This window comes from Silurus aristotelis, assembly GCF_946808225.1.
Source record: "Silurus aristotelis genome assembly, chromosome: 25".
Lineage (NCBI taxonomy): Eukaryota > Metazoa > Chordata > Actinopteri > Siluriformes > Siluridae > Silurus > Silurus aristotelis.
The window spans coordinates 9,796,199-9,811,206 of NC_139598.1; the positions used below are offsets into that span (position 1 = coordinate 9,796,199).

Sequence of the window (15,008 nt, forward strand, 5' to 3'; positions counted from 1 at the left end):
GGTGTTACTGATCTTCTTATAGCCTCGGCCATCATTGTGAAGAGCAACAATTCTAATTCTCAAATCCTCAGAGAGTTCTTTGCCATGAGGTGCCATGTTGAACATCCAGTGGATCAATAAGATAATTATACTCAAAGCACCACAATTTAACAAGATACACAAATTCGTATAGTCCTGTCAAGCAGACAAAAACATGAACATGACAAATAGGACGTCTTTGGATGGTTAAAAGACAAACAGCTGTTATCACGTAGGGTGTACTCACTTTCGTTGCCAGCTATTTTAACATTAATGCTGCAAGTTATTTTTAGAGGACAGTAAATTTATACTGCTATACAAGTTCTATATTTACTACTCTAAAATATATAAAATGTTAATTTATATAGTAGTGTCAGTTGAGAAAATATACTAAAATGGTTGATGAAATGTGAGGGGTGTACTCACTTTTGCGAGATAATGTATATAGGTCAGGCTTAGCATTATGACCACCTGTTTAAAATTGTGTTGGTCCCCCTTTTGCTACCATAAAAGCTCTGACCCATCAAGGCATGGCCAAGATGTTGTGCTGCTTAAACAAGTCCTTAACCATTTTTGCTTTGTGGCAGGGGGCATTATTCAGCTGAAAGAGGCCACATCCATCAGGGAATGCTGTTTCTATGAAAGGGTGAACATAGTCTGCAACAGTGCTTAGGTAGGTGTTTAACATGTCAAAGTAACATCATCATGGATGGCCGGACCCAAGACTCCCCAGCAAAACATTGCTAAAAGCATCACATTGCCTCCATCAGCCTGCTACTACTCTAAAATATATCCAAGTTTAATTTCTATAGTATTGTCCCTTGAGAACATATTCTAAAATAGTTGCTAAAATGTCTGAGGTGTACTTACCGTATTTTTCGGACTACGAGCCGCTACTTTTTCCCCCACGTTTTGAACCCCGCGGCTTAAACAACGAAGCGGCTAATTTATGAATTTTTCCTGGGTTTTTCCCGGTTTCACACAGCCAAAAAAACTGAACCCCATAACATTAGACCAAATGATATTTCCGACCAGAAATGGGGAGGAAGAACAAAAACAAAAAATAAAAACCACAACGCACCTCACCTGTGTTCTGAGCTGCACGGCATCGGGAGAAAAACTTCACCGGTGTTGATTTTTAAATGCACGACGATGCCAAAAGATAGACTCCCGAGAGAAATACGGTAGTTGTGAAAGGAAGGTTAGATACAAGCCGTTGTAGCGCGGTGAGTCTGGGTCATGGGAGAGCTCGCTAACTCCAGTTGCAACACAAATCATATAAGCACAGACAGGTTTCCAAAACTCATGCTTTTTTATTTTTCTTGGCAACAGCATTATGGGTTAATCAAAGAAACGTAGAAATGAGCATCAGAAAATAATCCGCAGTCTCACACGCACACACGCAGTAATACCGGATTACATATATATATATATATTTATTTATTTATTTATTAGGGCTGCAACAACTAATAATGGATAATAAAAGTCTCTTTTCAAACGATTTATTGCGGCTTTCCTACGTTCAAATGCTTGTTTTCTATGTTTGTATATTTAATTTATGCATATATCATTTAATTATTGTACAACTTTTTTTCAACAAAAATTGTCAAATCAATGTTGTATTATATTTTATATTGATTATTTTAAAGCATGGTTGTCAATTTGCCATCTGCATAATAAAAAAAAATACAAATTATGATTTACACAAACTGTAACTTTACAGAAAAAACAACCCATTATAAGTGGAATTGTTCAAAGGAGAAATCCCCCATGCACTCCTCAACAAGCAGCTACTATAAGCTTTATAAAAAATGTCTAAATTAAAGATACCGTAATTTCCAGACTATTAAGCGCACCCAAATATAAGCCGCACCCACTGAATTTTACAAAGATTTTTATTTTAAACATAAATACGCCGCACCTGTCTATAAGCCGCATATATATGCCTACATTGAAACTAATGAACTTTACACAGGCTTTAATGAAAGACAGTGCGTGTTACACGGCTTGTATCTAAACAGTAGCCTACCAAGAAAGTCATTGTTCACTGTCTTCCTCTTTCATTTCACAACAATTTCTTTCGGGAGTTTATCTTTTGGCATCGTCGTGCGTTTAAAAATCACCATCGATGGAAGCTTTTCTCCCAAAGCCATGCAGCTCAGAACACAGGTGAAGTGCGTTTTTTCCATGCCCGGTTGTTTTCAGCATGACGAATGATTCGCATTTCCTGTGGACAGTCCGAGTGAGTGGCAGGTCAAACATTAGAGGAACCTCATCCATATTTGTGATGTCGTGCGGCCCAATTAAGTGGGAGCGCGCTCGATTTGATATAGAGAATTTCATTCGTTCACGTTAACCCGTTAGGCAATTTCATTGGTCTAATGTTATGGGGCTCAGTTTTTTGGCTTGAAGTTTGTGAAACCGGGAAAAACCCAGGAAAAATCCATAAATTAGCCGCTTCATTGTTTAAGCCGCGGGGTTCAAAGCGTGGGAAAAAAGTACCGTATTTTTTGCACTATAGGGCGCACTTAAAAGCCTTTATTTTCTCAAAAAACGACAGTGCGCCTTATAATCCGAAGCGCCGTATATATGGATTAATTCTGGTTTTGCTTACTGACCTCTAGGCGATTTTGTGTGGTACAAGGCGCTCACGGCGCTAAGTCAAAATGTTTTTGTACGACTTTGGTAAACTACAAAGCCGCACCGCTTGCAGCATTACGGCTACCGTAGCGAGGAGCGTCGCGGAGTAATACATACTGTGCTTCACCATAATATTACAGTGTGTGTATAAGGATCCCAAAATGGCACCTGTCAAAAGACACGCCTACGACGCGGACTTCAAACTCAAGGCTATCAGTCACGCAGTAGAACATGGGAATAGAGCAGCTGCGAGAGAATTCAACATTAATGAATCAATGGTACGGAAGTGGAGGAAGCAAGAAGATGACCTGCACCAAGTAAAGAAGACCACACAGAGTTTCCGTGGGAACAAAGCGAGATGGCCACAGTTAGAGGACAAAATAGAACAGTGGGTTATTGAACAGAGAGCAGCAGGTAGAAGCGTCTCTACAGTCTCTAATCGACTGAAGGCAACAGCGTTAGCACGGGACATGAATATCAATGACTTTCGAGGCGGTCCTTCTTGGTGCTTTCGTTTTATGAAAAGACGTAATCTCTCTATCCGCACACGAACTACCGTCTCGCAGCAACTGCCAAAAGATTACGAAGAAAAGTTGGTCATTTTCCACGCATACTGCAAAAACAAGATCGCTGAAAAGAAGATCCAGCCAGAGCACATCACCAACATGGACGAGGTTCCCCTCACCTTTCATATCCCCGTGAACCGCACTGTGGAGAAAACAGGGACCAGAACGGTGTCTATACGCACCACAGGGAACGAGAAGTCATCCTTCACTGTAGTTCTCAGTTGCCAGGCTGATGGCCAGAAACTTCCACCCATGGTCATTTTCAAGAGAAAGACTTTGCCAAAAGAAACGTTTCCAGCCGGCGTCATCATCAAAGCTAACCCAAAGGGCTGGATGGACGAGGAAAAGATGAGTGAGTGGCTGAGAGAAATTTACGTCAGGTCGACCGGATGGCTTTTTTCACAAATCTCCGTCCCTATTGATCTGCGACTCCATGCGCGCCCATCTCACCGATGCTGTCAAAAACCAAGTGAAGCAAACTAATTCGGAGCTTGCCATCATTCCAGGTGGATTAACTAACGAACTCCAGCCGCTAGATATTGGTGTCAACAGGGCGTTTAAAGTTAAACTGCGAGCTGCGTGGGAGCAGTGGATGACAGAAGGCGAACACACATTCACCAAGACAGGGAGACAACGCCGGGCGACTTACGCCACTATATGCCAATGGATCGTGGATGCCTGGGCTAAGGTATCAGTCTCAACTGTGGTCCGAGCTTTCACAAAGGCTGGAATCATCACTGAACTGCCAGCTAACAGCAACGACACTGACTCGGATAATGACGAGAGGGATTCGGGCATGTTGGATGCCCTAATCGCCCAACTGTTAAACTTGGACACTGAAGATGAAGAATTTGAAGGATTTGTGGACGAGGAATAAACTGAAAAAGTGAGTGTATTGTGTTGTATTTTACGTGTTACAACTGAACAAGGTTGGTAGTTATTGCGAATACGCTCATTAACGTTTGAATAATGTTGAGAGTTATTGTGAACGCGTTTAATAAAGTTTGACTGACTGACTTATCTTTTTTTTTTTCGCTTAATGCGCCTTATAGTCCAGTGCGCTTTATATATGAAAAAGACCGAAAATAGACCATTCATTGACAGTGCGCCTTATAGTCTAGTGCGCCCTATAGTGCAAAAAATACGGTAGTGGCTTATAGTCCGGAAAATACGGTAGTTAAACTTAATATGTGGACTTAAAAATTTTTTAAGTACATTTTATACATAAATACCTTGAATTACTGTTTTTTAATAGTTATAATAAGCAAGACATCTAATTAAAACATTTTAGATTTATATCTGATTATTTGATACAAATAATTGTCCGATTAATCGATTATGAAAATAATCGTTAGTTGCAGGCCTTTATATGTATATTTTACACACATATATACATACACACATTGCAGATTTATTAAAAAAGAAAAACTTAAATATCACATGGTCCTAAGTATTCAGACCCTTTGCTCAATATTTAGTAAAAGCACCCTTTTGATCTAATAGAGCCATGAGTCTTTTTGGGAAAGATGCAACAAGTCTTTCACACCTGGATTTGGGGATCCTCTGCCATTCCTCCTTGCAGGTCCTCTCCAGTTCTGTCAGGTTGGATGGTAAACATTGGTGGACAGCCATTTTTAGGTCTCTCCAGAGATGCTCAATTGGGTTTAAGTTAGGTCTCTGGCTGGGCCATTCAAGAACAGTCATGGAGTTGTTGTGAAGCCACTCCTTCATTATTTTAGCTGTGTGCTTAGTGTCATTGTCTTGTTGGAAGGTAAACCTTCGGCCCAGTCTAAGGTCCAGAGCACTTTGGAGAAGGTTTTCTTCCAGGATTTCCCTATACTTGGCCGCATTCATCTTTCCCTCGATTGCAACCAGTCATCCTGTCCCTGCAGCTGAAAAACACACCCACAGCATGATGCTGCCACCACCATGCTTCACTGTTGGGACTGAATTGGACAGGTGATAAGCAGTGTCTGGTTTTCTCCACACATACCGTTTAATATTAAGGCCAAAAAGTTCTATCTTGGTCTCATCAGACCAGAGAATCTTATTTCTCACCATCTTGGAGTCCTTCAGGTGATTTTTTAGCAAACTCCATGCAGGCTTTCATGTGTCTTGCACTGAGGAGAGACTTCCGTCAGGCCACTCTGCCATAAAGCCCCGACTGGTGGAGGGCTGCAGTGATGGTTGACTTTCTACAACTTTCTCCCATCTCCAGACTGCATCACTGGAGCTCAACCACAGTGATATTTGAGTTCTTCTTTACCTCTCACCAAGGCTCTTCTCCCCCGACAGCTCAGTTTGGCCAGACGGCCAGCTCTAGGAAGGGTTCTTAGCGTCCCGAACGTCTTCCATTTAAGGATTATGGAGGCCACTGGGCTCTTAGGAACCTTAAGTGCAACAGAAATTGCTTTTTAACCATGGCCAGATCTGTGCCTTGCCACAATTCTGTCTCTGAGCTCTTCAGGCAGTTCCTTTGACCTCATGATTCTCATTTGCTTTGACATGCATTGTGATCTGTAAGGTCTTATATAGACAGTTGTGTGGCTTTCCTAATCAAGTCCAATCAGTATAATCAAACACAGCTGGACTCAAACGAAGGTGTAGAACCATCTCAAGGATGATCAGACTAAAATGGATAGCACCTGAGTTAAATATATGAGTGTCACAGCAAAGGGTCTGAATACTTACGAGCATGTGATATTTCAGTTTCTCTTTTTTAATAAATCTGCAAAAATGTCAACAATTCAGTTTTTTTCGGTCAATATGGGGTGCTATGTGTACATTAATGAGGAAAAGAAATTAACTTAAATGATTTTAGCAAATGGCTGCAATATAACAAAAAGTGAATTTAAGGGGGTCTGAATACTTTCCGTACCCACTGTACATAGTATATATTTTTATATTTTTATATGATAGATAGATAGATAGATAGATAGATAGATAGATAGATAGATAGATAGATAGATAGATAGATAGATAGATAGATAGATAGATAGATAGATAGATAGATAGATAGATAGACAGACGAAGTGATTATTGTTATAATACTTATAAAATATTAAGACTGGAAAAAGCAAATTGGCAAATAAAATGCATGTTTTTTTATATATATATATATATATATATATATATATATATATATATATATATATATATATATATATATATATATGAGTGGTCCCTTACGAGGGAAATATCAAGGTCCGTGACGTCGGAGTGACGTGGGGCGGCCTTCCCGTGGGCTCACCACCTGCAGGAGGGACCGTAAGGGACGGTGCTATGAGGATTGGGCAGCAGTCGGAGGCGGGGGCCTGCTTAGACTGCTGCCCCCGCGACCCGAATTACGGATAAGCGGGAGAAAATGAATGAATGAATGATACATATAGAGTCTCTTCCAAAAGATTTTTAGACCCCATCAATTTATTTATTTTTCTTTAGCAAGCACATTTACATTTTGTGTCAGATACCATTGATAATTTCTTAGAGATGTCAAAATGACTGAAGATTACTTAAAATGATTTACACTCACTGCATACAAGAACTTTCTTGGATTGGGGTACAGCATTTGTGCAGGCCAGGCCTAGTGTTTGATCATGCCATAGGCTGTAGGCTAAATAAGCCAAAACAAGTTTTTTATAGCATAGTCCCATTCTGATAGACATGAAATTAAAGCCGTGCATTTAGAAAGAGGTAAAAGAAACAGGCTACTTACTTCCCCCTCCAGGAGTGCTTGGTTGTGTAAAAACAGGCCAAGTCTTTATTCTCTTTGAGGACATTCATCTTCTGGCAATGTCTGTGCATAAAAAAGAATCAATAAAAAAAAAAAAAAAAAAAAAAAAAAAAAAAAAAGAGATTTTTGATAATCCACAGTTTATAAAACTAAAAGCACAAATCTGCCAAAAGACTACAATTTGCTGATATTTAATATTTGAAAATGTTTATTGTCTGATAAATTGACCATTTATAGGTACTGTACGACCTTTCACTCTTTCAATAAAAGCTGATAAATGTGGCTTGTTTAAAAAAATATTTAAAAGACCAGTAATGAGAATAAAAGCTTACCCAGCCCAACTTGGAGCTAATTTCTCAAGCTAAATATGAAACAAAATGTATTTGTAATCACTTTTTTGCGCCCTATAAGAGATCATGGATTTGTTTAAATTTACAAAAAAAATTAAAATAAATAAATAGTACTAAAGCCAATTTATCTAAAATGTATCTAAAAGGTATGACTAACACATTGCCAACATAGAGAAATGCTACCAGGGAATGTGAAGTACATCTATGCTGGAAGACTATTGTTGGACACGGACACGCGAAGTCAATACAAACGAAACTCTGATGCAAAACATTTCTATTCAATTCAATTAATTTTTATTTGTATAGCGCTTTAAACAATGAACATTGTCTCAAAGCAGCTTTACACAGATAATGTGGTGATAAAAATGTACAAGATGTTCTCTATAAGTAAGTTTGTCCCTGATTAGCTAGCCGGTGGCGACTGTGGCAAGGAAAAACTCCCTGAGATGGCATAAGGAAGAAACCTTGAGAGGAACCAGACTCAAGAGGGTACCATTCCTTATCTGGGTTGCACCGTTTGTCCATTTATTACAGATATACGATGTTGTGGGGTACAGTGATGATAATCAAAAGCAAACTGTAGTCCTGAGTCAGTGTAGCAGGCTGTCGACATTAATTACAGTCCAAATCCATCCTCAAAAGCTCAAGTTCTTACTCCGGAATTTAATGGAGCCACCCAAGGCATTGATGAGAAACCATCCCCAGCTGCACAGAGTTGCCTCCAATCGAAGAGAACACTATCCAGGGGCAGGCCTGGACTAAGTGGGAAGATCCATGGAGAGAAACTTTCTAGTCTTCTTTTTTACTTATGCTGCATTATCACCACAGGCCATAGGATAAATAATAATAAATTACTAAGGGACTTATATAGCAGAAGCTCCACATAAATGTTAAGATGTGTGTTACTATTGGAAAATGATGTATCTGTATGGAGAATGAATGCACTAAAGCCTTATGAATAAACAGACAAGTCCTCATAGCCACATTCAATAACCTAGTAGAAAGCCTTCTAAGAAGAGTGAGGGCTTTTAAAGCAGAATGATCTGGAATTAGTGTTCAAAAACTTATACAGTACGGAGAAAAAGCATTTGCCCCTTATTTATTTTACTTTTTCACATAGGACTAGGCTTTAGACATCTTTCTCCCTTAATAAATGAAATAATAATTTAAAAACAGCATTTACTTGGGTTATCTTAATGTAATATTCAAATTTGCTTGATGATCTGAATCATTTAAGTGTGAAAAAAAATGCAAAAAGATGAGAAAATACTTTTTCACAGAACTGTAGATGTGGCTATCTAAAGATCCTTGCACAAAAACATGTGTGTGTGTGTCTCTCTCTCTCTCTCTCTCTCTCTCTCTCATATATATATATATATACATACATACAGTGGGTACGGAAAGTATTCAGACCCCCTTAAATTTTTCACTCTTTGTTATATTGCAGCCATTTGCTAATATCATTTAGGATCATTCTTCTTCCTCATGAATGTACACATAGCACCCCATACTGACAGAAAAACACAGAATTGTTGACATTGTTGCAGATTTATTAAAAAAGAGAAACTGAAATATCACATGGTCCTAAGTATTCAGACCCTTTGCTCCGTATTTAGTAGAAGCCCCCTTTTGATCTAATACAGCCAGGAGTCTTTTTGGGAAAGATGCAACAAGTCTTTCACACCTGGATTTGGGGATCCTCTGCCATTCCTCCTTGCAGATCCTCTCCAGTTCTGTCAGGTTGGATGGTAAACGTTGGTGGACAGCCATTTTTAGGTCTCTCCAGAGATGCTCAATTTGGTTTAAGTCAGGGCTCTGGCTGGGCCATTCAAGAACAGTCACGGAGTTGTTGTGAATTCACTCCTTCGTTATTTTAGCTGTGTGCTTAGGGTCATTGTCTTGTTGGAAGGTAAATCTTCGGCCCAGTCTGAGGTCCAGAGCACTCTGGAGAAGGTTTTCGTCCAGGATATCCCTGTACTTGGCCGCATTCATCTTTCCCTCGATTGCAACCAGTCGTCCTGTCCCTGCAGCTGAAAAACACCCCCACAGCATGATGCTGCCACCACCATGCTTCACTGTTGGGACTGTATTGGACAGGTGATGAGCAGTGCCTGGTTTTCTCCACACATACTGCTTAGAATTAAGGCCAAAAAGTTCTATTTTGGTCTCATCAGACCAGAGAATCTTATTTCTTACCATCTTGGAGTCCTTCAGGTGTTTTTTAGCAAACTCCATGCGGGCTTTCATGTGTCTTACACTGAGGAGAGGCTTCCGTCGGGCCACTCTGCCATAAAGCCCCGTCTGGTGGAGGGCTGCAGTGATGGTTGACTTTCTACAACTTTCTCCCATCTCCTGACTGCATCTCTGGAGCTCAGCCACAGTGATCTTTGGGTTCTTCTTTACCTCTCTCACCAAGGCTCTTCTCCCCCGATAGCTCGGTTTGGCCGGACGGCCAGCTCTAGAAAGGGTTCTGGTCGTCCCAAACGTCTTCCATTTGAGGATTATGGAGGCCACGGTTCTCTTAGGAACCTTAAGTGCAGCAGAAATCTTTTTGTAACCTTGGCCAGATCTGTGCCTTGCCACAATTCTGTCTCTGAGCTCTTCAGGCAGTTCCTTTGACCTCATGATTCTCATTTGCTCTGACATGCATTGTGATCTGGAAGGTCTTATATAGACAGGTGTGTGGCTTTCCTAATCAAGTCCAATCAGTATAATCAAACACAGCTGGACTCAAATGAAGGTGTAGAACCATCTCAAGGATGATCAGAAGAAATGGAAAGCACCCGAGTTAAATATATGAGTGTCACAGCAAAGGGTCTGAATACTTAGGACCATGTGATATCAGTTTTTCTTTTTTAATAAATCTGCAACAATGTCAACAATTCTGTGTTTTTCTGTCAGTATAGGGTGCTATGTGTACATTCATGAGGAAGAAGAATGAACATAAATGATTTTAGCTGCAATATAACAAAGAGTGAAAAATTTAAGGGGGTCTGAATACTTTCCGTACCCACTGTATGTATATATATGTGTATGTATATGTATATATATATATATATATATATATATAGGAAGCCTATGCACGCACACACCTTTCTAAAGCTTGTCAAATTAATTGAATTTGAAAGCTAATCTGAAGACGTACAGTAAGGAAAATAAGTATTTGAACACCCTGCTATTTTGCAAGTTCTCCCACTTAGAAATCATGGAGGGGTCTGAAATTGTCATCGTAGGTGCATGTCCACTGTGAGAGACATAACCAAAAAAAAAAAATCCAGAAATCACAATATATGATTTTATAACTATTTATTTGTAAGATACAGCTGCTAATAAGTATTTGAACACCTGAGAAAGTCAATGTTAATATTTGGTACAGTAGCCTTTGTTTGCAATTACAGAGGTCAAACGTTTCCTGTAGTTTTTCACCAGGTTTGCACACACTGCAGGAGGGATTTTGGCCCACTCCTCCACACAGATCTTCTCTAGATCAGTCAGGTTTCTGGCCTGTCGCTGAGAAACACGGAGTTTGAGCTCCCTCCAAAGATTCTCTATTGGGTTTAGGTCTGGAGACTGGCTAGGCCACGCCAGAACCTTGATATGCTTCTTACAGAGCCACTCCTTGGTTATCCTGGCTGTGTGCTTCGGGTCATTGTCATGTTGGAAGACCCAGCCTCGACCCATCTTCAATGCTCTAACTGAGGGAAGGAGGATGTTCCCCAAAATCTCGCAATACATGGCCCCGGTCATCCTCTCCTTAATACAGTGCAGTCGCCCTGTCCCATGTGCAGAAAAACACCTCCAAAGCATGAAGCTACCACCCTCATGCTTCACAGTAGGGATGGTGTTCTTGGGATGGTACTCATCATTCTTCTTCCTCCAAACACGTTTTGTGGAATTATGAGCCAAAAGTTCTATTTTGGTCTCATCTGACCACATGACTTTCTCCCATGACTCCTCTGGATCATCCAAATGGCCATTGGCAAACTTAAGACGTGCCTGGACATGTGCTGGTTTAAGCAAGGGAACCTTCCGTGCCATGCATGATTTCAAACCATGACGTCTTAGTGTATTACCAACAGTAACCTTGGAAACGGTGGTCCCAGCTCTTTTCAGGTCATTGACCAGCTCCTCCCGTGTAGTTCTGGGCTGATTTCTCACCTTCCTTAGGATCATTGAGACCCCACAAGGTGAGATCTTGCATGGAGCCCCAGCCTGAGGGAGATTGACAGTCATGTTTAGCTTTTTCCATTTTCTAATGATTGCTCCAACAGTGGACCTTTTTTCACCAAGCTGCTTGGCAATTTCCCCGTAGCCCTTTCCAGCCTTGTGGAGGTGTACAATTTTGTCTCTAGTGTCTTTGGACAGCTCTTTGGTCTTGGCCATGTTAGTGGTTGGATTCTTACTGATTGTATGGGGTGGACAGGTGTCTTTATGCAGCTAACGACCTCAAACAGGTGCATCTAATTTAGGATAATAAATGTAGTGGAGGTGGACATTTTAAAGGCAGACTAACAGGTCTTTGAGGGTCAGAATTCTAGCTGATAGACAGGTGTTCAAATACTTATTTGCAGCTGTATCATACAAATAAATAGTTTAAAAATCATATATTGTGATTTCTGGATTTTCTTTTTTAGATTATGTCTCTCACAGTGGACATGCACCTACGATGACAATTTTAGACCCCTCCATGATTTCTCAGTGGGAGAACTTGCAAAATAGCAGGGTGTTCAAATACTTATTTTCCTCACTGTATATGAATTATGTAAATAGAAAGTGTTATTCGCCCCACTAGATTTTGAGAGACTTTGTATAACCAATGGCAATCTTCATCAAAGCTGTTGTAGCAGTATGGAGTAGATATTTTCCTTTGTTTTAAATTGTCATCTGTCTGTAGTTTAGTATAGCAGAATAATTTCAGGCACAGTCAAGGTTTCCAGAAGGGTGTCAGGTGACCAAGCTCCCCCAGCTCTCAGCATGAATCAATAAGAACTGCATCATGCAGTAAAACTGCCATTACTACAGGGTTTATAAACACCCCCACACACAAAGGAGTGGCATAAATTAGTAGACACTAACAAGCTAATAATTTTACTCACTACAATTTTTACTTTACTTTAGGTATTTTTTTAATGTTGGTTGGCACATCTTGTGTCCACAGCCTTTTATCATATACTGTATCATACTATCATACTCTTAACAACAGTCAGATTGACATCAAAGTTCCAAAAGAAGTCAGAGAAATCAAAAAAGCCTGAATTACGTGATCATTTACACTACTTGATTTTTTGCATATGAACAGACAGACTTCAACCGGTTACTGGGTCACGACTTCATACACAGACCCTCATACCTGAAGCCTGCAGATGACCAAAGCATGTCAAAAAATTACACTTTATTTTGTACAAAAAGTAAACTTACAACAGATTTTTTTAAACACCATCAATGATCACTGTTAAATAAAAAGCCACAGACAGCACTTACAACATATAACCTTAATATCTCAATCCCAGAACTGGAAAGCAAATCACCTTTGTAGATTGTATTACTTTTATACAATATTATGACAATTTAAAAAAAAAATCTTCAGATTAGTAAATCTTTTCTACACCCTACGGCAGGAAAGCAAAGGGGGCGCTGTCGCAACTTTATCTTGTCAAAATATCAACGTTAGCATTAATCAGCGAGTATAATTTAAACTAGGCATTTAGCATAAAAATAAACGCAATATAAAAACGAACGGTATTCAGTCACTTTAAAGAAGAACTACCAGTAGCAAATTAAACAAACAGACAGTCGAGTGAATAAAAGTTGATAATCGGGCCTATTCTCATACAATGGCATTCATGCAATATCATACAATGGCATTGTTACTATTAATTAACTTTACATGCCAAGGGTTTTACATAATTATACAAATGTGTAACTTAAAGGCGTTAAACCGGTGAATGTCGTTAAAATAAAAAGTAACAAGCCAGACCTCCAAGCGGCTAGGATTAAAAATACAATGACTAAAACAAGCTGAGACATACTCCGAGGGGCTGGATTGTCATTCACCCATCATCATTCCAAAATGTTGACACAATGATGTAATACGGATACCCAGTTTAGAGAGATAGCATTTGCAAGCGGGCTTCCCTGCATCACTGAATCAAATACTGCTAGTTAGCATAGCTAAGAGAGCACAGGTACGTGCAACATTTACCTGGGTATTGATACCAGATGCGACTTTTTTTTCTTCCCAGCACCCTCAACGTTCCAAAAAGCGTCAACCTTTCTGTCCTTTGTCTGTGTGTTGTGCCACTGAGCATTGACAACTGCGCTTCTCTCAGTAATAAAACTCAGGACGGCGCCATGTTCAGTTTACACAAAGTGCTAGTCTGCGCATGCGCCGACCACGAGTTTGTCACGAGGCTGTCAGCTGGCTGGAGAGACAGGAAGTTGTTAGGAAACCGACCTGCGGGTTCACTAAATTCTCTCCTAGATTATCACCCTCGTCTACCAAATCAAAAGGTCTTCTGCTGATTGAGAGCCTTTGTAAGCACAGTAAACTCAAGGGAAAACGTTTGATCTTCGAATTGAAGATCTGCCTGCTCCACTGTGGTCATTTTTGTGAGGTGAAGGGTTGTAATCGAAATCAAATTAACATTTATAATATTTATTATACTTAATAAATTACACCTGCTGTGTCGAGAAAACAGGATTAGCCAATTGGGGTGATTATGAGATTTAAATGATGGTTGTAATGTTTAAAAGTTACTTCGAGCCTGCTGAACTATAAACACTGATACAGAGGTGAAAGCTAGAGAAGCACCTAGTTTACTGCATAAGGAAAGACCAGGATTTATAAGGTTTATATTAACATTCAATTTTAGTAATTATCAGTGGCTCTGTCATATAGTTTACACTTAAAACATGCAGTCTCATCAGTATTGACACATGCTACATAAAAAAAAATCTCATTTGGTTGATGCAAAGGTTAAAGGGCTTGCTAAAGACCTAAGAGATGTGCGACAGATTTTTTTTTTTTTTCTTCTTCATTAATTTTTATTCAAACATTGTACATAGTAATTGTTCAGTCACTTCCAAATGCAGTTTAAATTTTTTTTTTTGCCCAGTAACTTCTATTCCCACATACTGTAACAGTACAAAGTTTAAGATGAAAAATAAATAAATTAAACAAACAAATATATGATGTATTCATGTAACAACATTAAAATTCTAATGTAGAGGGGATAGGGTATGTCTTAAGTTTCTTCAAAGAGGAATACTTTCTGCTCAAAATAAATAATTAAAGGGTCCCATATTTTATAAATAAAAATTATTGATTCCTGAAAATATATGTAAATCTTTTCTTTATTAAAAAAATCATGTGAAAGTTTATAGGACTGTGGTGAGAACTGCAATGTTGAATGGTTTAGAGACAGTGACATTGAGTAAAAGACAGAAGATGGAGCTGGAGGTAGCAGACTTGAAGATGTTGAGGTTTTCGTTGGGAGTGACGAGGATGGACAGGATTAGAAACGAGTTTATTAACGGGACAGCGCAGGGACATTGAGATGGTTTGGACATGTGCAGAGGAGGGCCATGGGGTATATGGGTAGGAGAATGCTGAGGATGGAGCGGATCCTGAATGGATGATCCGCTGTGGCGACCCCTAATGGGAGAAGAAGAAGAAGAAAAATCATTAGGTCACTGAACCGT

The 15,008-nt window shown here is 39.5% G+C and overlaps 1 protein-coding gene across 1 annotated transcript in view; it reads right to left on the reverse strand.

Moving 5' to 3' along the window:
• The window catches only part of dnajc13 (DnaJ heat shock protein family (Hsp40) member C13), a 112,483-nt gene extending 98,219 nt beyond the window's left edge, over positions 1 to 14,264 (reverse strand). Inside the window, 2 exon segments of the mRNA XM_083529779.1 lie at positions 6,940 to 7,020; positions 13,510 to 14,264. Of these exon segments, the coding sequence (XP_083385905.1) occupies positions 6,940 to 7,007 (68 nt within the window). The 5' untranslated portion in view covers positions 7,008 to 7,020; positions 13,510 to 14,264.
• Between the last annotated feature and the right edge of the window lie 744 nt (positions 14,265 to 15,008).